Below are 22423 nucleotides of genomic sequence, written 5' to 3' on the forward strand. Positions count from 1 at the left end.
CGCCTGAGAGGACTGGGAGAGTGCTGTCTGGGATGAGTGCAGAGCCAGTGGAGTGGACTGTGGTGTCCCAAGCAGTGAGGCAGCTGCAGCCAGGAGGGCTGGCAGGGCCTTAAGATGTGGAACTGGGATCAGTAGCCATGGGGACAGCTAACACAAGGACTACCTACATTTTTGCTACACCCCCAGTCTCCGCCAGCAAAGGCCATTTGTTAAGGCCTGGCTGAGCAAGTGTCAGGCCTGCATTTCAGTGCTAGCCTGTCCTGGAAGTGAGGAAGTTTAACCAAGTGATGTGCTGGAGCTGGAAGTGCAGAGGTGTACAGAGACTATTTATAGTTTGAAGTCCCAATTTTTTTTTTCAATCAAGTGGGCATCCCATATCTCCCCAATCTCCATCCAAGTTTATGTCCCTCAATAAAAATACATTAAAGGAACACTAAAGGCACAAATTATATTTTTTTAAAATAACAAACATTATACTTACCTCCACTGTGCAGCTCGTTTTGCACAGAGTGGCCCCAAATTCTGTCTTCTGGGGTCCCTCGGCGGCTGTCTCGGCTTCTCCTCTCAAAAGCTTTCTACCTTCATGCGAGCGAGCATGGTGGAAAGCTTTTGCGAGCGTGCTCCCCTGATACAGCGGCGGCCATAGCCACCAACTGTATCACTCGGCCCCGCCCCCCGGCGCGCCGCTTCATCCGCTGTGATTGACAGCTGCGCCAGCCAATGGCTGCGCTGCTATCAATCTGCCCAGCCTAGCCAATCAACGGCCAGGCTGGGAACCGAACAAGATGACAAGCACGCGCCTGGGACTTTCGAACGGTGAGGTAAGTAAAATGGGGGCTCGGGGGGGGGGGGAGCGGTGCTGTCAGATGTTTTTTTACCTTAATGCATAGGATACATTAAGGTAAAAAAACTTTTACCTTTACAACCCCTTTAAGTTCAAGGACTGGTTTTCTGCCTGGGGGTGTATGAGAACTGTGTTCCTGGCTGTGAGAGACGGACCACAACACTCAGCAGCCCCTATGGGGGTACCGCTACTCTTATATTCTTATTTTTATATAGTCAAGCTGTATGGTAGTCTGATTCTAAAAAAATGCTTTGTATGCATACTAGACTTCTCGTATTAATTATTGTTTATTTTTCTTTTATACATGTGTATTTTTAGTAGCAAATGTGCTTTATCACCATCTATTTTTTGTTTGTTATTTTAAACTTTTCCTCCAGCCCTGATGAATGGTATTGTGTGGTCTCTGAAATGTGTTGGTTGTGTTTGTTACCCTGCTTTTTGGAATCAGTGGAACAATAGAGACTTTGAACTCTAAAGAATTTTTTATTTGACTCTTTTTGACCTATAACACTCAGATTTCTCAGTTCGGATAAATGTCCTATCCTGGGGAATTCGATGTCTATGTAGTAAGCTGCCAAATACAGGGCAATTGGGCTCAAGCAATGACTTTGTCCACTTGGATAACCTGTGAAAATCCATGTCTAGAACCCTTTACCACTACCTCTTTGATTTCTGTGATCTAGGCAGTTCTGCCAGTCAGCATTGACCTCCATTGCAGTGGCAAAAAAGCACCAGATTTTGCACTCTTCAGTTTTAGTCAATCAACCCCATTGTGTCATATGTTATGCATTGTGATTCGCAATTGCTGAATCAGGAGATTCCGGTCAATAGTGACTTCTGAATTGTATGATTTCCTGCAGGTACAACAAATATCTATACATATATTCAGGTGTATAAAAAAAATCACTTATTCACAAATTAAATTGCTATCTAAGGTTTTTGGATTTTTTATTAAAATACTCACATCTCTTGCTTTGATCCCTTTGTTTATAGGTACCAAGACAGTGAATGGCCCCAGTGAAGATAATTGCCAAGAATAAGCATCTATAGGTAAACAGCAAAAGGTTAAATACATGTACCGGTACAACTTTTATTATTAGAACAAACATTATATCATCTCTACCATGGTATCTGATGTCTAGATTATGATGCATATAGTAGCCAGTTTAATGCCTGCCTAAAAGACAGACCCATTTTTGTTTTACAAGTCAGGAGTGCTTTATTATTTATATAACAAAGAAAACAATACAGCATAATTATGCCCATAAACAAAGTGCAATGCCATATCCGAGTGACAGTTGAAAACAAGGTAACAAGATGCAAACGTACATAGCTATGATGCATATACCCCTTATTTGAACAGAAGTAAAAATGCTACAATTAGATATGAAAACCGACACATGTACATGAGAACCTGAATAATAGCTGGTAAACTATCAGTCAATTTGTCTAACAACAATAAAAAAGATGGAGCTAGGCAGCAATGGTCAACTTGAAGTCCAAGAAGACCAAACTTTCTGATACTTCCTGAAACAACCCTGATTAATATACACAAGTCTATACATAAGTGAAGCCGCATATAGCATCGCTTCCCAGAAGGACACCACAGGGGGAGAGGAGGAGGATTTATTTTTTTGCGTAATATAGGTGGTATGAGATTAACAGTTTGGTATGGTAGGGTCGTTGCTCATCCTCGTGAATCCCTAGCAGACAGACCCATTTAGGACTCTGCAGAAGCAAGACAAAAAAGTCCCTATTTGGTTCCCCTTTGGTCATTTTTTGCAGTTTTACAAATTGCTATAATATATATTTTTATCTTTGTTTTACTCATAAAGATTCATTAAAGGGTGCCGTTATCATACTTAGTTTGAATTCATGCTGGGCTTTTTAAAAAGAAAGCCCAGCATTGTCTGTATGCTTTTTTCAAGTGTGTGTGGGCTGCTATTAATTTTTTTTTCATAGATCATAAAACAATTATCTGAGCTCTTTTTGATGGTAAAATAAAAATACTCACATATCACATTTCATACTTATCCGATTACAACTACCGCATTTATCGGGGTATTGCGTGCACCCGCGTATAGCGCGCACCCCCAACCTAGAAGGAAAATTTTAGAAAAAAAAATACTTACAGTTTGAATGCCCCTCGTCTGGCGTCCGTCTGCGGCCTCGGTGGTGTCTGCCCGCGCTGTCTCTCAGTCGAATCCCTGCTTCCTGCGCTGAGTTTGAACTGCGCCGCCGACATATACCGAGCGCAGTACACTCGGGCACATTCGGCCACGCTCGGCTTCTCACGCATAAAGGCTCGGAGGCGTCACAGAGCGTGACCGCGAGCGAAGCCGAGCCTGGCCGAATGTACCCGAGTGTACTGCGCTCAGTATATGTCGGTGGCGTGGTTCAAACTCAGCGCGGGAAGCGGGTATCGGCGTATATCGCGCACCCACGATTTTGCCCTGATTTTAAGGGCAAAAAAGTGCACGGTATACGCCGATAAATACGGTAAATACCAGTTACACAGTTACAGTATTTCTAAGGATTTGAATAAGCAAAATGTTCACAGTTCCTTCTTTTGAAAGCAGTAGAACATGTTCACTATGAATGAGATGAAACAAAGCGAAAATTCACTTCGCAAAAAGTACCGAAAGAAGTACAAAAAATACCGAAAGGTACAAAAAGTACTGAAAGAAGTACAAAAAATACCGAAAGAAGTACAGAGGAAATTGAAAAAAAACAAACAAGATTTTTGCTTTTTGCACATAAATGGACAGTTGAAGTCAGCACAATTTTAGATCGTTCACTTAGCTAAGTTACGTTTTCTCTTCGTTTAGGGAATTCAGGCAAAGTTGTGCTGATTTCATTCATCTAATAATTTCTGGGCAAAAATATTGTTTTTGTATTGTTCCTTGCATGTGATTAGATATTCTTTGAAAAGTTAATTTCACCTCTTTGAAAGGGATCTACTCTTTTAGTAGATCAACGTCATTGTATTATAGTGCCGCTTAAACTCTGTTTTTAAAACAATTAGAATTATGTTCAAGTATGTCTTCTTTACTAAAAAAAAGCATATTCTGTTGCTCTCAGTCTCCTCCAAATCTCCAAATTTCTGTGATCCGACTGCCAGTTAAAAGGTGACTATGGCCCAGATTCAGATAGGAGATACGACGGCGTATATCTCCTGATACGCCGTCGTATCTCTAAGGCCGGCCGGTCGTATCTATGCGACTGATTCATAGAATCAGGTTACGCATAGATATGCCTAAGATCCGACAGGTGTAAGTGACTTACATCGTCGGATCTTAGGCTGCAATTCCAGGCCGGCCGCTAGGTGACGCTTCCGTGTCTTTTACGCGTCAAATATGCTAATGAGCATTTACGCCGATTCAAAAACGAACGCCCGCCCGTTGTTTTTTTTTTACGACGCTTGCGTTCGGCTTTTTCCGGCGTATAGTTACCCCTGCTATGTGAGGCGTATCCTATGTTAAGTATGACCGTCGTTCCCGCACCGAGTTTTGAATTTTTACGTCGTTTGCGTAAGTCGTTTGCGGATACGGATGGACGTAATTTATGCTCACGCCGAAACCAATGACGTCCTAGCGACGTCATTGGGAGCAATGCACGCCGGGAAAATTCGCGGATGGCGCATGCGCAGTTAAATCGGCGCAGGGACGCGCCTGATTTAAATACTAAACTCCCCCTAGCCGCGGAATTTGAATTCCGCCGGGGGAGTTACGATACGTCGCCGCAAGTTTTGAGGTAAGTGCTTTCTGAATACAGTACTTGCCTCAAAAAATTGCGGCGGCGTAACGTAAATCAGATAGGTTACACGGATCTAAAGATCCGCTAACCTATCTGAATCTAGCCCTATATTTGTTTTACTTCATCTCACAGTATGTAGGAACGTGGTCACCCGCTCTTGCTTGCTCCTGAGATATTTTAGAGACTATGGGAGTATGCAGCTAATGTGCACGGTTCAGGAGCTCACAGAGTCAGAAAAAACATAGTAAGAAATCATTTAATGAGAATAGGCCATGAAGTAGCACAGTGTATGAATTATTTTTGGAGGCTTTTTTTTTAAATAAGAGAAATTCAATTGGGCACTTCAACAAAATCTTTTTACAGAAGTATGGGTGATTGGATGAAAGGCACTAAAAACAATTGACACACCCTGAAGGGTTGATTTACTTGGTTTACACTGGAAGCTAAAAAAAAAAGCTATAAAAAACGCCAGTAGCGTTGCAGGGAGCCTTTCAATGGAAAAAAAAAAAAAACGCTAAAAAACACTGGCGAGCAGCGTTTTTGAGCATTATTCGGCATTTTGCATTTTTTGCGTTTTTTCCCGTTGAATGACAATTTCTGCTCATTAACCCTAAAAAACATCCATGTGTGCATGGACACATAGGCTAACATAGAGTGCAGTTCATGGGCTTTAAAAAAAAAAGCCAAAACGCCAATAAACTGCAGTTTATCAGCTTCAGTGTGCATGGAGCCTAAAACTAGAGAGTGGAAAATCTGGTGAAGCTGTGCATGGTAGCCAATCAGCTTCTAACTTCAGCTTGTTCAATTAAGCTTTGACAAAAAACCTGGAAGATGATTGGTTTCTATGCAGAGCTGCGCCAGATTTAGCATTTTCCAGTTTTAGTAAATCAACTCCTATGTGTCTCACAGGTCAATCACTGCAGTAAGGGCTGGTTCTCAGCACTATTTCTGTGCTCTGGGTTTGCGTTTTTTGTATATGTTTACAATCATTTTCGATGCATTTTCAATGCATTTCAGTGCATTTTCTTCCTATTTTTTTTTTTTACACACTTGGGAAAAATCCCAGGACACTATGCATTTAGGTGCATTTACATGGGCTCTGATGCATTTACATGCACTTTGCTGCAGTCCTATACAAAAAAAAATGCTGCATGTTCTACTTTTGTTGACTACACTAGAACTGACTGCGCTGGTGTGAACTAGGGCCATTGGAATACATGGAAAACACTGTGCACGTGTTTTTGAGGCAGATGAAAAATGCACTGGACTGCATCTGGTGTGGACCAGCCCTAAAAGCGTCTTAGGCTGCATTCACACCTTGGCATATTTACGCCCGACGCTCGTGCCGCTGGAGGGGCGATTTTACATTGTTGTCTATGAGATGGTTCACATCTCACGCCGAAACGCCGTACGCCTGCCGCCTGAAAACAAGTCCCGGACCCTTTTTTTCAGGTGGCTTTCGGCGTTCGGCATAGACAACAATGTGTTGTAAAAAAAAAAAAAAGGTTAAAAACGACCCGTTTTGTCGCGGCAAATCGTGGTACAATACGCCGCAATTTGTCGCGGCAAAATACGCCGCGTTATAGTGTGAATGCAGCCTTAGAATAAGTTCCAACATGCATTAATGGAATGTTTTCCCTTCAAATGAAAATGTTGGACATCAGTGCCTGAGAAACAAAACAGAAGTAAAAATTTACCAAACAATGTGATGGCAGCGGATAGCTTTCCTTGCCATTGTCCTGGTTCTTTATTAATTTCTTTCATACGCTCTAAAATGTTTCCATAGCAAATAAGTCCGTCACCAACATAACCCTTCTTGCATGTGCATCTGCAAAAAATGAGATAATGAACATTTATATTACACTGTACGTACTTATAGTTGATAAAACTATATAGGTTTAAAATATTATTAGTCATTGTCACTTACTCAATCTGCCCAGGAGAGATGGTAGTGCAGTTGGCATTTTTACTGCATGTGTTTTTAGTGGCACATACATCAGTCAAATTACATCCAATTCCAAGCTGAAAGTTACTGTAGCCTTCTTTACATTCACAGTGAGACTGAAAAACAAATATGATTGCTCAGAATCGATAAACAATAATGATTCTTAAAGTAGAATTCTGCGATAAATCTACCTAATTTTGGACTTCCTGCATGTTCTCATCTATCTTTATAAGTTCCAGTTTCCCCAACTGCACTCTCCATAATATAAAATAAATAAGAAAGCCAAAAAGGACAACGGGGCCACTCATATTGGTCAAAGCACAGCAGGTGTGCAGATCCAAAGGAGTTCCCGAACAATATAAAAAAATGTAATGTGGCTTATCTTTCCAGCATTTACCAAAACCTAAATGATCAATTTAAGTCAATTATCTTCCCCACAAATCGCTATCGCTCAATTCTGCAAGTGATTCTAATTTATTATCGCTGTTTTCTAGCTGGTCTAAAATCACTTTTGATGTAAAGGGACACTTTTTCTCCAGTTTCCAGACAGAAAGAACAGTTTTTATTATATAAAAGTGCATTTAGGACACTGGGCTGACCACTGGGGACAAAGGGGGTGTGTATTTTTTTCATACAGTACTGTAATCTATAAGATTACAGTATACCATATGTATTGTGTGTATTTACGTTTTTGAATTTGGAGCCGATCTCCGCCCCCGTGCGTCGTAACGTCGCAGGGAACGGAGCTCGGCGGCACACTGGCACTGTGTGAATCGAGCGAGGACACAGCTTGATCACACAGCAGGCAGGCATCGCAGGATCCAGGGACAAGGTAAGTAACCTCTGCCAGTGGATACTGCAAGGCGATCCCGAGTCTGGCTCGGGGTTACCACTTTTGGTTCTGAAATTCCACCCCGAGCCAGACTCAGGAATACCGCTGAGGGGGTTAACCAAATGTATTGCAACCCCCAAAGGGGTCACAGTAGATTTTAACAAGTTATTCCTCAAACAGTGTCAAGACAGCCAGGCACACAGCAACAGCCCATTCACTCGTAGTGAACAATCTGTCTATTTTTTGGGATACTCCAAAACACTTGAGCACAATTCAATCTGCACACAACACTTCTCTCTCAAAGAAGCAATAACATGGTCTTTCACTCACAACTGGGGACCATGTTTTCAGAACAGTCTATTGGCTCATGGCAGATGACCATGAGGTATTTGTTAGTTAACATCTCACAGCTAGGGACCATGAGATAGATTGCAGGACAGGTATAGCTGGACTGGAACAGTCTATCGCAGTGATGGCAAACCTTGGCACCCCAGATGATTTGGAACTACATTTCCCATGATGCTCATGCACTCTGCAGTGTAGTTGAGCATCATGGGAAAAGTCGTTCCAAAACATCTGGGGTGCCAAGGTTCGCCATCACTAGTCTATGGGTTCATGCCCGGAGACCATGAAGTAGCTTCATGCACAGAAAGTAAGTTCTACTCACTGAATCCTGGAACAAGATCAGTCCATAGGTGTAGCCTCTTTTAAAGTAACCCAGCATCCAGTCCAAAAGGTGCCAGGAGCAAGCAGCCCCCTACTGAGCTCACAGACCCATTCCCTCAGGATGAAAAAAGGCAATCTCCTTAGGGCTCCAGACTTTTTAACAGCATCTGAGCCACCAACAAAATATTTATGCAGGTCTTTGAATTATTCCTCCCTAAGTTCCAGAAACTTCTTTCTGGAAGGAGGAATAAATCAAACTCCCAACCTGTGAAGCCCTAAACAGACCAGACCAAACAACTACTGCTCCCCTGATTACAGCAGGCACTAAAATCAAAATTTGCCAAACAACGTAACTAGGAGGGTGCTACACACATATATCTGAACTATAAAACTGACTATAACTGTACAGTATTTAAAACAAATATTATTATACAGGATTTATATAGCGCCAACAGTTTGCGCAGCGCTTAACAAAATAAAGGCAGACATTACGGTTACATTACAATTTTGGTACAAGAGGGATTAGAGGGCCCTGCTCGATAGAGCTTACAATATAAGTGGGAGGGTCAATTGATACAAAGGGTTTTAGCTGTGGGGGATGGGCTGATTGAGAAAGTAGAACATTGTATTAGTTAGAAGCAGGAAAGGTGTTTTTAAAACAAAAGGTTTTCAGGGATCGTCTATAGATGGATAGATTAGGGGACAGTTGGACAGATTGAGGTAGGGAGTTCCAAAGGATGGGAGAAGCTCTGGAGAAATCCTGGAGGCAAGAATGGGAGGAGGTGAAACGGGAGCTAGAGGGCCGGAGGACTTGGGAGGACCGAGAGAGCGGCTTGGTTGGTATTTTGAGACAAGGTTAGTGATGTAGTTGGGGGCAAAGTTGTGGATGGCTTTGTAAATGATTGTTGTTAGTACTTTAAATTGTATTTGTTGGGTGAGTGCAAGCCAGTGAAGGGATTGGCAGAGAGGGGTGGAGGACACTGAACGGTTGGTAAGGTAGATTCCTAGGTCACATGCATATACCATGCAAACCACACTAAAATGCTTGCACAAGCAACCTAATAAGTATGATTTGAAAATGAGGCATGCGTTAAAAAATTGTAGAACCTTTACAGAATATGTTTAAGAAAATAAAACACCACATCTAATAACAGAGAGAAGAGTTGATTTGGAAAGCCAGGGATTGGACTGAATACTGCGTTTAGCCTGGGATACATAGCCATATATGGAAATGCAGTTTTGTCATGAAACAAAATGACATATATTACCTAAACTAATCAAACGATAGAAGAAATCCAGACAACTGGATCTTTGTTCTCCTGCCAAAGGTTAAGACATTTCCTTACACCTGAATGTTATTTCTGTCTGTAAATGTGATCTGCACTGATATAAATGATCAGAATGCCTGAATATAATCACTACAATAACTTGTTATAATGCCTAAATGTCGCTTTCATGCTTCATCAAAGTAACTGTAACTTCTTCAGAATTGCAGGTCAGACAAGGAGACACAACTGGAACTGGTATACTTAGGGAAAATAAACATTAATATAATGTAGTTCTGTACACATCTAAATGCTTCTGTGGCAAGTGATTGTTACCACAACCAAAGTTTTTGTTTCAAACAACAAAGAGACATGCAACGTGCCCTGGTGTATTTGGATATGTTGTCAGCACACCCACAAGACTACAAGCTTGTCATACAGTGCAAAGCTTCCTTTTTGTGTAATCACATACATGTGCATTGGGTGTGTATTTAAATCTCAACTCTGAGAATTAGACACATTTTTCTACCATTTAAATGCCCCCCTCCCCCTCAAGGGTTTAATTTTCATTAAATATAGATGGTAAAGGAACAGCCAGTATTACTTGCCTTAGCCTCACTGCCTAAGCAACTAAAGCCGGAATCCTGCCACTCAGAAACCTTGATCTTGGGGATTGTTCCCACCAAATAGTATGCAGCAACAGTCCTTAAGTCTATTCCCTTTGAAACAGGTTGGCTTGATTAACATGTTGCTAATTTTTAATAAATGTCCACTAACCATATTTTAGAAGTCACATTTCTCTGGGCGCTCCTTTTTTTTTCTCTATCTATTATCCCCACCCTGGCAGGGTCCAGTGCTCTCCTTTTCTCCCCATGGCTCTGGACTGTGGGTGGTCCTACTATATCATCATATACGATGCAAGAATATTAACCCTGCCTTGTATGTGAAGGAGGGAGGGGGCTTCACAGGACGAATAACAATGCTAAAGGGACCATATTGGAGTGAGGAATAAGGTAAGTTTTAACATTTATTCATGCTTCCATTAGACCACAAGTAGGTAGATTGTTTTTTGTGCCTGGAGTTGGTCCATAAATAGTGCATCTTTGAAAATGGGACGCTGTCTTCCTGACTGTAACTTTTGTGGAGATTATGCCATTATATCAGAGGCAGGTGTCATTGCAAAGTCTCACTTTATATCAAATCTAAAAAACGTGTTTACTGTCTTAAGTAAAATGTTTCAGGGTAGCTATGTTTTCTATTGTACATTTCATCCAATCTTACCTGTCCAGGTCCATCATATTTACAAATCGATGATGCTGTGGGGCAATCTCCAAAGTTTTCCTGGCAGGGGTCAATTGGTAAACACACATTACCATCACCTCTGTAGCCCTCCTTGCATGTACATGTGTGTTTATTAGGACCCACATATGTGCAATAAGCTGCAGCATCACAGACCTTCTTCAAACATGGATTAATAGCTGAAAATGAAACAAGTGATGGGGATCAGAATATATAGAATGAATATATATATATATATATATATATATATATATATATATATATATATATATATATATATATATATATATATATATATATATATATATATATATATATTTTACAGCTAGCAACAGTGGAGTGCAGATAAGAGATTATATTAACAACCAGAGCTGGATTTCCAGCACCCTTCTGCTAGTACCTTTAACAATCTGCATATTCCTACTTTACTGGTCCTAACCTGGCTTTCACTGTTGTTGCAATGTATAAATAGGAGTTAACTTTATTTCTACGGGTGGGGAGAAAATAGATAATAAATATGCAAGGAAGGGTCGCCTATAACCACAAGCATACTGTGAGTAGTTTGGTGCTGTAGAGCTGACATGTCAAGTATATTGTCTAACATACGAAAGTTGGCAAAGTTGGTTCAGGAGTGGCCTTTCATCTCAATGTCATTTAGATGCTTGATGAATTAGCTAACAGATGATGGTCTTAAATAAACAATATGGAAAGTAGGCTGATACCTAAAAAGGAACTCAACTCCCCTCTCTATTTTTTCCCTCTCCCCTCTTACCTCTTCTGACCTGTCCGTGTGGGCTCCAGTACGTGGGATGTACTGTTCAATCGTTACAGGTCAGACTGAATGAATACGTTGGAAATATCAGGAGAGGATTCAAAGGGCACCCTGTTTCAAGACATTACTTAGAAGTACACAAACAAGATCCTAAAGGGACTTCATTTGTTGGTATTGACCGACTAAAATTACCCTGGAGAGGGGTGTCCAAGCGATGTGCCATTTCTAAGTTACAAATGAGCTGGATATACAAAATTAGATGCCTTAGGCCCCTTGGGTTGAATGTTGATATAGAGATCAATGCCTTTATTGACAATGCATAATTGTTTTCTTTTTGCTCTTTTTTTTCAGCTACATATATATTTTATATATTTTTTATTTGTTCTACATTATTAACCCATAATGTGTTTTTTTGCACGTTTTGGGAGAATATCACCACGGTATGATTTTAGTCACTTAACATATTTATTGTTTATTTCAGTTAATAAGGTATGTTTTTCTCATGTGTCTATGCTCTGGATGCCTTTGGGGCATTTATGGCAGTTTTTTGTCTGGTATATGTATTATCTGCTTTTTTACATCTCCAGATTTTCTACATATGCTGTGTATCGACATAGGTGCCTGTATTGTGGTGCAATTCCGCATATATTTAAACCTATTTATAATAATAATTTTTCCTTTTCCAAAGTGCTCCATAGTTGTTATGTTCATCATATCGAGGCTTGATGTTCTCATATGCAGTGTTCTTAATTATGATCCACAAGATCATAAGAAAGTTAGGTCTGGTTGCCATTGTGTGGTATAAAGCTGATGGTTCAGCACGTCGCCGGTGTCCAAGGAAGACGTCACGTATGACGAAACATGTAAGGCGGTGCTACGACGTGCTGACGCCATTATGCCCCACATGACCCCAGTACACGGGCGTTCGTATTTTGTTCATTTTAAGGAATAAGGAAATTTAGAGATGGTTTTGGGGACTATTTCTGCCCCCCCCCCCCTTCAAAAATGATGTTTTGTTAGAGGAAGGGGGTAGGAGGAATATTATGTAAAGTTGTAACAGGTGGTAAATGTCCACGTTTTAAACTTAGGTCCCATCTGCTCAGTAGGAAGTCTTAGGTAAAAAATAATTGTAAAAAGAAGAGGTGGAGTGCCTGCAGAATGAATCAATAAGGTGGTGTTTTTAGATATAGGAAAAGTTAGTAACCATGATACCACCCACTGCACAACACACATTTAATTATGCAATCAATGCTACATATTTTGTTCGGGACATTGAATAGACTGTATTTATGTCCCAGGGTTTGAATGTGTATCCAAGATTCAAACTGATCCTGGCACCACATGTGTTCATATCACGTTGCCAAAATGTACAGCTTTGTCCTTTGAATAAAGAACAGACAACACCAAAGCTGGCTTCCAGCCTCTTATGTAACTATTCTCGTTGTCAATTTCACGGAGTCTAGTTCTGCTCCAGTGAATCCATCAAAAATAGCCAGCATGCTATGTGTGAGTAAACTAGTGAATTTATCTGTTGCATGGCTGTCCACTGAGCATAGCATTCGGGTGGATTCTATAGTACATAAGCATAGTTATTGAACTACGGTAAATACATTAAGAACTAATATTAAAGACTAGCAAAGAAAACGTGTAATCTCTCTTTTGTTTTCATGTCCAGAAGAGTTCTATGGATTTGGATTCTGAGCACAGTAACATAAACAATAAGAGTATATTAAAACATATGTAAAAAATTAAGGTGAAATTACAAAGCCTTGCACCTTTTAGAACTCAGAAATACTTGAGCATTATATTCTCCCCCCTGACCACCCACCCAAATGATAGCATATTGCAGCAGAGTTGTACACAGGCAAAATCACTACCCCCTGTTGTCTTTGGTAGGCACGTTCAAATTATTAGGGCCACACTGTAACCAGGAGCCAAACATTCAGAATCACAGTATAACCTCCTGAATGCCTGGCAGCTGCTGCTCTCTCTACCGACTTCTAAAAAGGCGAGCCACCGCAGACCACTTTTCGAAGAGGCATTAAAGTTTATAATTGTGTAACTCTGAGCAGGCAGGCTCCTTAAGCCGTGTAAGGGCTTGTTCACACTTGACTACATTTTTAATAGTTACCAAGAGCTTCTATAGCATTAGTATGGGCGTTAGACTCACATTAATGAGCTTTAGTATGGGCATTAGACTGGCCTTTTGCAAGCATTAATGATGAGTTAAAAATGCCCCCTAAATACCCTATGGGCAGTTTTGAAGCGTTTGATGAGCGTTAAGGCGCATTAAAACCGCTCTACAAATGCCTATTGCATTACAGTAAATTAACTTATCTTAAGGTCCTACAACCGCACCACAACTGCCTGCCAGAGCATTTGCAAAGCATTACTATAGACTTGAATGGAAGGCGTTGAAAGGCTTTAAATGCCTCCTGACGTGACATGAGGCTTCAATTTTGAAGCGACGCAACACTAATGCTTCATGTTTTGGTAGTGTGAACAGCTGTGCTGTCTATTGTATCTTGTGCATAGGTGTTTAAGGCGTGTTTTTAACACCTCTCAAACACCTGTTTTTTTTGTTTCAATATCTTCATTAAGGTTTTTCGGATTTACAGGTAAAAACAGTGAAGCGGTTACATGTTACATAACTGAGAAAACATGGATGGTAACAGAGAAACGACAGTTCAATGAAAAGTAGACAAGTCATCATAGAGTGTGTAATTACAGCTTCATAGGGGTATCAACTGGTGCAGAATGGAAAGGTATAATTGAGGTACTATATATGGGAGTTATAGGTAAATCAGGCATGCCACCAAAGCACCCACACACCCCTATTGTGAACTTAATGTGAGTGGGTGGGGGCTCTGAAAGCTGGAAATTGTTTTCCCACCTTTACTGGTTTACTAAGAGGAACAGTTGAGTCTCCCTATGCCATCGGAGTTTGATTCCGACTCCGATTCCTCCTATGGGGTGGATCAAACACCTGCTTTTAATGCCAGTGTGAACTTAGCCTTACTCTTTTACTGTAGTAGACTGTAATACAATGAGCAAAGAGGGAAAAAATCTCTATACCCAATCTCAGAAACCTTGTTTCATTTTTCCAGATGAAATAATAATATGTAGCTAAAGGGTAGTCTGTGTTTGCCAGGTAAAGTTGTCAGAAGCCTATCGTCTGTTCCATTTTATTCAAATAGTCAAAAAGAATATAAATGTTTCAAACTTAACAATGACATCATAGGACATTGTTCTAATAGTCTTTCCATTACAATGCTTTTTTTTTGCAGTTAACTAGACAAGTGATAAAAGCAGCCTTACGTTCACATGTTGAGCCTTTCTCTTCGTAATTTGGTAAGCATTTACACTCAAGAGCACCTGAACTTGACATTGTACATCGTTTGTTTCCTTTGCAGTTCAGTACAGCACAGTCTGGTAATGCTGAAAATACACAACAAATGAATGTAGTGACAGTACTTAAAATATACAAACTATTCTCTTAAAGCACGTATGTGCATAAGGCTATTGTCATTTAATCTGGGCAATAGTACTTGTTTTACGAACTTAACATGTTGTACCTTTAGGCCACATGGCCTGTTCAGATATAAAAAAGCAGACCAATCTCTCAATCAGTCAAGCTTGTTTTTTGTTTTCCTAGCCATTTGCTATTATTCCCCCACAATAAAGGCATGTCTGGATAACTGCACAATACATAAACCAGCACGCTAGGCCAGGGAAAATTGCATTCACACACGTTTATGCCACAACTATTTTACAGAGTAATCAATTCGCAAGGCCATCTTCAGAAGGACATCAAAGCCCATTGTTCTTTTTTTTTTGTACATGCTTGAGACCTATGCTATTCATTTTTGATCCATCTAAATATATTCTTTTTCTACAGATATACACTACCTGGCAGTCGCAAGTGAACTGAAATTTGTATGACAATTGGTAACCAACCAGATTAACCATAGATAGCAAGCATTGTCAAATTCAGAATATTCTCTGTAATGCATACTCACGTTACTTTACTAATTCTGTGACTCCCTGGGGCAGATTCAGGTACCTGCGCGCCTAGTTACGGCGGCGCAGCGTATTGTATTTACGCTACGCCGACACAACTTACAGGAGCAAGTGCAGTATTCACAAAGCACTTGCTCCGTAAGTTGAGGCGGCGTAGCGTAAATGGGGCCGGCGTAAGCCCACATAATTCAAATGTGGAAGGAAGGCCTGTGTTTTATGCTAATGTGTGATGACCTGACGTGATTGACGTGTTTTACAAACGGCGCATGCGCCGTCCGTGTACATATCCCAGTGTGCATTGCTCTCAAGTACGCCGCAACAACGTATTGGTTTCGACGTGAACGTAAATTACGTCCAGCCCTATTCGCGAACGACTTATGCAAACGACGTAAAAAAATTCAAATTTCGAAGCGGGCACGACATCCATACTTAACATTGGCTGCGCCTCCTAATAGCAGGAGCAACGTTACGCCGAAAAAGCCTTACGCAAACGACGTAAAAAACTACCGCCGGGCGCACGTACATTTGTGAATTGGCGTAACTAGGTAATTTGCATACTCTATGCCGAAAACGAAGGGAGTGCCACCTAGCGGCCAGCGTGAGAATTCACCCTAAGATACGACGGCGTAAGAGACTTATGCCAGTCGTATCTTAGGCTAATGTCGGCGTATCTTGCTTTCTGAATACAGAAAGAAGATACGCCGGCGCAGATTTGAATTTACGCGGCGTATCTATAGATACGCCGGCGTAAATTCTCTCTGAATCTAGCCCCCTGACTGCAAGCCCCACCGCCAGGGATATTTTTAAAGTGCTTTGCAAAGGCCCTATATACATCAGTTCACTGAAGTGGACACAATTGAATGATAACTAACTATTCTCTTAAATATCCAATTCCTTCAGAAGGCTCGGGATGTTGGAGCTCAGATACGAACCTAGGCTGTAGATATGCTGGTATACACATGGGACTCCATAAATGGCCACACCAGGATCATACTATTTAGCACCTACTTAGTGACAAGCATAGTAGGACAGGGTCATTGAGGTCGCATTTGCTATATTATCTGGGTGCAACCAAAAATACTGGATGAATTATGTTTAAATAGTGTTTCAAGAACTTCTGCAGACTAAAAAATTGTGCAAATGCAAAGACACAAAGATGAATATTCTTTAGAATGAACCTCTTTATGAGCTTCCTCCGGTGTATGTATAAAAAAAAAAAAAAAAATTCACATAACTATTCATCCATTGAAACCGCATGCAAATTTGTTCTTGGCAAATGGGGCAAAATCAAACATTCTCCATGACTATATTCTCTGCAAGTCAAACATGTGAATGTGGAATTTACCACACTGTGACCTCTAGATGGCACTAAAGAGCATATTTATTTAGTGTAATAGTCATCGCCATCTGGTGGCCATAATGTGCTATTTTCTGCATTCATACATTCAAATTGCAGAAAATATAGGTAGAGATCATTCAATGTTGCCCCATTTGCACAGAATTAAGCCTCGTACACACGATCAGTCCATCCGATGAGAACGGTCTGATGGTTAGGAATCCATCGGTTACATTTAAAGCAAGTTGGCTTTTTTTTAACCGATGGTTAAATAACCTATGGGGCCTACACACGATCGGTTTTGACCGATGAAAGCAGTCCATCAGACCGTTGTCCTCTGGTTAACCTATCGTGTGTACGAGGCCTAACATGCAATCTCAGTGGACGAACAGCCAAGCAATTGTTTTTCAAAATAAATACACCCATTGCTGTCCCTGATGTTACTCAGTAAAGTGAACCAGTTTAGCTGCCAGATTTTGAAGCCAAGTTCCCATTTCCACAATTTACATCTTTATTTTCTGGGTCTAAATTAATAACATTCGTAACTTTAAAAACTCTATTTTGCCTATTACCAACTAGATGCAACCCTACACTGGAAAATACATTTGGCAAACAAATGCTAATTCAAATACTTTTTTCAGACATGTATGAGACCTGTTGCTCTTTTTTTTATTAACAGATAAAAGACCTGTTGCTCTTTAACATATAGTTCTGTAGCATTACTTACGCTGGTCACACTTAGGCCCATTATAACCAGAGAAGCACGAGCATTTACCGTCTCCATTAATCCCACTGTTGCAAATACCATGCACACAATCACAGACTGTGAAGAAAGAATATAGTAGATTAGATAATCACAATTACACACATATAGCTAGCATGAAAAAAAATAAGTAAACAATTGGTTCTGGAAGAATTTCTATTTTCTAGCAATCTTGTATGGTTTACAGCATTCTTAACAACAAATTCTGCACACTTGCTGTGAATAATGAAGCAGCAATACAGCATAATGCAGTGCTGTACAACGTGCATTTCCTCCTGCTTTGAATTTCTTTGCTCAAACATTCAGATTTGTGAGAAGATGAAAATTGGACCGTTTTCAGCGGACATGTCCGCTCGGAGATTTCTGTCTGATGGTTGTACACACCATCAGACAGAAATCCGTGCGGACACGATACGCGGTGACGTGGCCGCGCCGTCGCCGCGACGATGACGTGCGACGTGCGCGGCCCTGGAAGGTCAATGCTTCCACGCATGCGTCGAATCACTTCGACGCATGCAAGGGTTTTCGGCCGAGCTGACATGTACGGTGAGTCTGTACAGACGACCGAACAATGTCCGACAGACAGGCTTCCGGCGGACATGTTTCTTAGCATGCTAAGAAACATTTGTCCGCTGGAAACCTGTCCGATCCGCCGGAAAATTGTCCGGTCGGACGTACAGATGACCGAACATGTCCGCTGAAACTGGTCTGCGGACCAGTTTCAGCAGACATGTTCGGTCGTGTGTACGGGGCCTAAGGGACATCTGACCCCTGGGCCGGCCAGTAATAATAAATAAGTTTGACTGGTGGCTCAGAGTGAAGATAGTTCACTATTCAATCATGGTTTAGATTGGAAGCTGCAGTCACACATACATGATTTTTCAGCTACCTGCTCCCCATTTAGATCTAACGTTGCCACCATTTCTTTAAGCCAAATCCAAACACTTTAGCAGCCTGGGAGACCTTTGCGTGCCCCAAGGAGAGTAGTAATGCATTGTGTTCCCCAGTAAACAGTGGGTGTGGCCAAATTGATCTTGCTGACATCATTGCCGTGCCCCCCAGTGATGCCGAACCTGTACCCAGACAGCCGCCCACAACTCCCAGACAGCAACAGATTTGTGTGTGACTATCCTGGTTACTTGGGGAGCCACAGTCTGGTCTAAATGATGTGTCCGGGTTATAGCCCGGACACATGATTCAAAACCCAGACTGTCTGGGTGAATCCTGGACATGTACCAACCTATTCAGACCTGAAATCAAATCGCCTGGCAGAGGGAAATCTTCCAGCACAAACATTCTGATGAAGAAGCGAAGATGCTGATGCTGGGAGATGCAAAAAAGTAAACTGTGTTCTTTAGGCCAGTGGTTCTCAACCTCAGTCCTCAAGTACCCCCAACGGGCCATGTTTTCAGGTTTTTCTTTACTTTGCACAGCTGCTTTAAATCAATAACCATGGTATTGATAAGAGCTATTTTTTCTAAGGGAAGTTCCCAAAACATGGCCCATTGGGGGTACTTGAGGGCTGAGGTTGAGGACTACAGCTTTAGGCCGCATTTACACTTTAGCCTTCAACAAGCGTGCGTAAAAGCATGCAATTATGTGCACATTTATGAAACACGTTTATGTTGCCATGGTTAATGACATCCCAAATGCAGCAAAAAAACATGTGCATTTGACATGAAAAAAAATGTGCGTCAATCACGGCAAAACGCTTGGTTAAAAAACATACAAAGTTCCACATCTAAAAAGGTACATGAGCTATTTTGCTGGGTTTGTCATGTTTAGGGCAGCCCATTAAAATCATGTGGGACAAAAACATGCACAAACTTGGCATGACTTTACGCATGTTCATAGAAAAGCAAAATGTGAGTGCAGCCTTGGAGCACCCACCTTTCACCATGCTCACCATTCAATGCCAAACCATGCCACACTTCGTGTGGTGAACTTTTAGCCCACAGAAGTCTGTCCTCATAAAAGCAAAAGTGTTTATCACAAAGACGGGTGAGAGCTACGGTCTTTAAAATGCATCCCAAATGTTTAACTGAAGCACTCCAAAGATGGCACTTTGTTTTATACCTTGCTTTATTTGTAATTATGTACTGAGCTGAAAATAATTCTCAGCATATTATTATAACGGGTTGTAGGCTACTTACAGCAGGTAAAATAAGTATTGAACACGTCACCATTTTTCTAGGTAAATATATTTCTAAAGGTGCTTTGACATGACATTTTCACCACATATCGATAACAACCCATACAATCCATACATACAAAGGAACAAAAACAAATAAGTTCAGAAATTAAGTTACGTGTAATAAAATGGAATGACACAGGGAAAAAGTATTGAACACGCTAACTGAAATGTATTTAATACTTTGTACAAAATCCTTTGTTGGTAATTATAGCTTCAAGATGCCTACTGTATGGAGAAACTAGTCGCAAGCATTGCTCAGGTGTGATTTTGGTCCATTCTTCCACACAGTCTTCAAATCTTGAAGGTTCCGTGTGCCTCTTCTATGAACTCTGATCTTTAGTTCTTTCCATAGATTTCCTTTTGGATTCAAGTCTGGTGATTGGCTGGGCCATTCTAGCAGCTTTAATTTCTCTCTTTGAAACCAATTGAGAGTTTCCTTGCCTTTGTGTTTTGGATCATTATTTTGCTGAAATGTCCACCCTTGTTTCATCTTCATCATCCTGGTAGATGGCAGCAGATTTTTATTAAGAATATCTTGGTACATTTTTCTATTCATCCTTCCTTCAATGATATGAAGTTTCCCAGTACCGTATGATGAAAAACAGGCCTCTGCCATGATGTTCTTACCTCCAAACTTCACTGTTGGTATGGGGGTGTTTTTTGGGGTGATGTGCAGTGCTATTTGACCTCCTAACATGGTGTGTATCATGGCATCCAAAGAGTTGGATTTTGGTCTCAGCAATGGAGTCTTGCTAATGGGCGTGCATATAGGCTATGGCCATTGAGTGCATTACTTATTAATTTCTTTGAAACAATTGTACCTGCTAATTCCAGGTCTTTCTGAAGCTCTCCACAATGGATCCTTGGCTCTTGGACAACTCTTCTGATAATCCTTTTCACTTCTCTGTCAGAAATCTTGTGAGGAGCACCCGGTTGTGGCCGATTTATGGTTTAATGATGTTCTTCCCACTTCCGGATTAGGGCAACAACAGTGCTCACTGGAACACTCAGACGTTTAGAAATGCTTCTGTAACCAATGCCATCAGTATGTTTTTCAACAATAAGGTTGCAAAGGTTTTGAGAGAGCTCTACCCATCATAAGAGGTTTATTGTGTGACACTTTGTTAATGAGACACCTTTTTATAGGCCATCAGTTGTGACTGAACCAGTTGATATTAATTTGCACTGAGAAGGGCTTTCTAATTACTGATAGATTTCAGCTAGTGTCTTGGCTTTCAATGCCTTTTCGCATCTCCCTTTCTCCATGTGTTTAATACTTTTTCCCTGTGTAATTCCATTTTATTACACGTAACCTAATTTCTGAACTTATTTGTTTTGGTTTCTTTGTATGTATGGATTGCATGGGTTGTTATTGACATGTGGTGTCAATAGCACCTTTAGAAATATATTTACCTAGAAAAATGGTTACGTGTTCAATACTTATTTTACCTGCTGTATTTATGTAGATTTCATGTTTCAATTTTCAGTGTTATCTTTGGTGATGTAGCAGTCCAACAAAAAACGATATTCCTAAGAATCTACTGCCATCTTGTGGTGAAATTGTGACATTGCATCTATCCATATCATAGGTTGCCAGGATATTAACCCACACACATACGTGATAAGAAACTATAGAAAGCTAATTGTGTATAATAAAAGCATTTAAGGCTAATATTTTACAAAACTTGTTTCTAAGTATACTTTGTGAGTGCATGGGGAGAACCAATTCTGCTCATTATATACTGTATGTAGTAAATTATTATTCTGGCAAAGAAATTAATAATTGCCCAAGCACTTGACGAGCCTAAATGCGTTGCACGTGTGTACAAGTGTCAAGCGTTTTTTCTGCCAAAATGCTGCTGCCAGGATAAAAGGAATCTACGAGAGTGTTCAAAAATGTCCAGTGTGCACGAGGTCTTAACAGGAAAAATTGTAAACTAAGGTTTTAAAGGCAAAGCTGTGCCTTGGTCATACCAGATCGGCAGTCCGGACCATACGTGTCATCATCTGCGCATTTCTCACAGTTTGTTCCACCAAATTTTTCCTAAACAAAATTGAAAAAAGATGCACATCCTTACTATTGTTTAAATCGTGTATTCTTGTATATGTAATTTAATAAAATGCTAATGGATATTAGTCAGACAGTTAATTATATAAAATTGAAAAAAAAAAAGACATAAGCACGATCACTTTACTAAGGCAAGCATTCATGTTTTTCAGGGGAATAATCTAACACCGAGTAATACTTACCTTAAAGCAAAGTTCCACCCGAAAGTGGAACTTCTGCTTATCTGCTCCCTCCCCCCCTCCGGTGCTACTTTGGCATCTTTCAGGGGGGAGGGGGGAATGCGTACCTGTTTTTGACAGGTATCCTTCCCCACTTCCGGGAGATTCCGCCGTGGCGCTGTCCCTCGGAAGTCCCCCTCCTCTTTCCTCCGCCGCCGGGCCAGGAGAAAAGTGCAGCGCACTTTGCGTATGTGCACTAGGGAAGCGGCTTCACTGCCGGGTTCCCTTAATACGAATGGTGGCGCCAGCACCCGAGAGCCCATTTGAAAATCAGCTGGGGTACCAACATCGCGGGATCCCTGGACAGGTAAGTGTCCTAATATTAAAAGTCAGCAGCTACAGTATCTGTAGCTGCTGACTTTGAATTTTTTTTTATGGGGGGCGGAACTCCTCTTTAAAGCAGCCCTGTTGCTTTTCTTTACACTTCAAAGAGGAAGTAAATCAT

General features: G+C 40.9%; 1 protein-coding gene across 1 annotated transcript in view; it reads right to left on the reverse strand.

Annotated features, from left to right (window-relative positions):
- STAB2 (stabilin 2) overlaps window positions 1–22423 on the reverse strand; it is a 218364-nt gene that overhangs the window by 162423 nt on the left and 33518 nt on the right. Inside the window, exons 5-11 of the mRNA XM_040344273.1 lie at window positions 21667–21736; window positions 17463–17558; window positions 14698–14817; window positions 10590–10786; window positions 6528–6661; window positions 6298–6428; window positions 1809–1888 (exon numbers count right to left, since the gene is read on the reverse strand). Of these exons, the coding sequence (XP_040200207.1) occupies window positions 1809–1888; window positions 6298–6428; window positions 6528–6661; window positions 10590–10786; window positions 14698–14817; window positions 17463–17558; window positions 21667–21736 (828 nt within the window). The remainder of the gene's footprint in view (window positions 1–1808; window positions 1889–6297; window positions 6429–6527; window positions 6662–10589; window positions 10787–14697; window positions 14818–17462; window positions 17559–21666; window positions 21737–22423) is intronic.

The sequence above is a fragment of the Rana temporaria genome, chromosome 3, assembly GCF_905171775.1.
Source record: "Rana temporaria chromosome 3, aRanTem1.1, whole genome shotgun sequence".
Taxonomy (NCBI): Eukaryota; Metazoa; Chordata; class Amphibia; order Anura; family Ranidae; genus Rana; species Rana temporaria.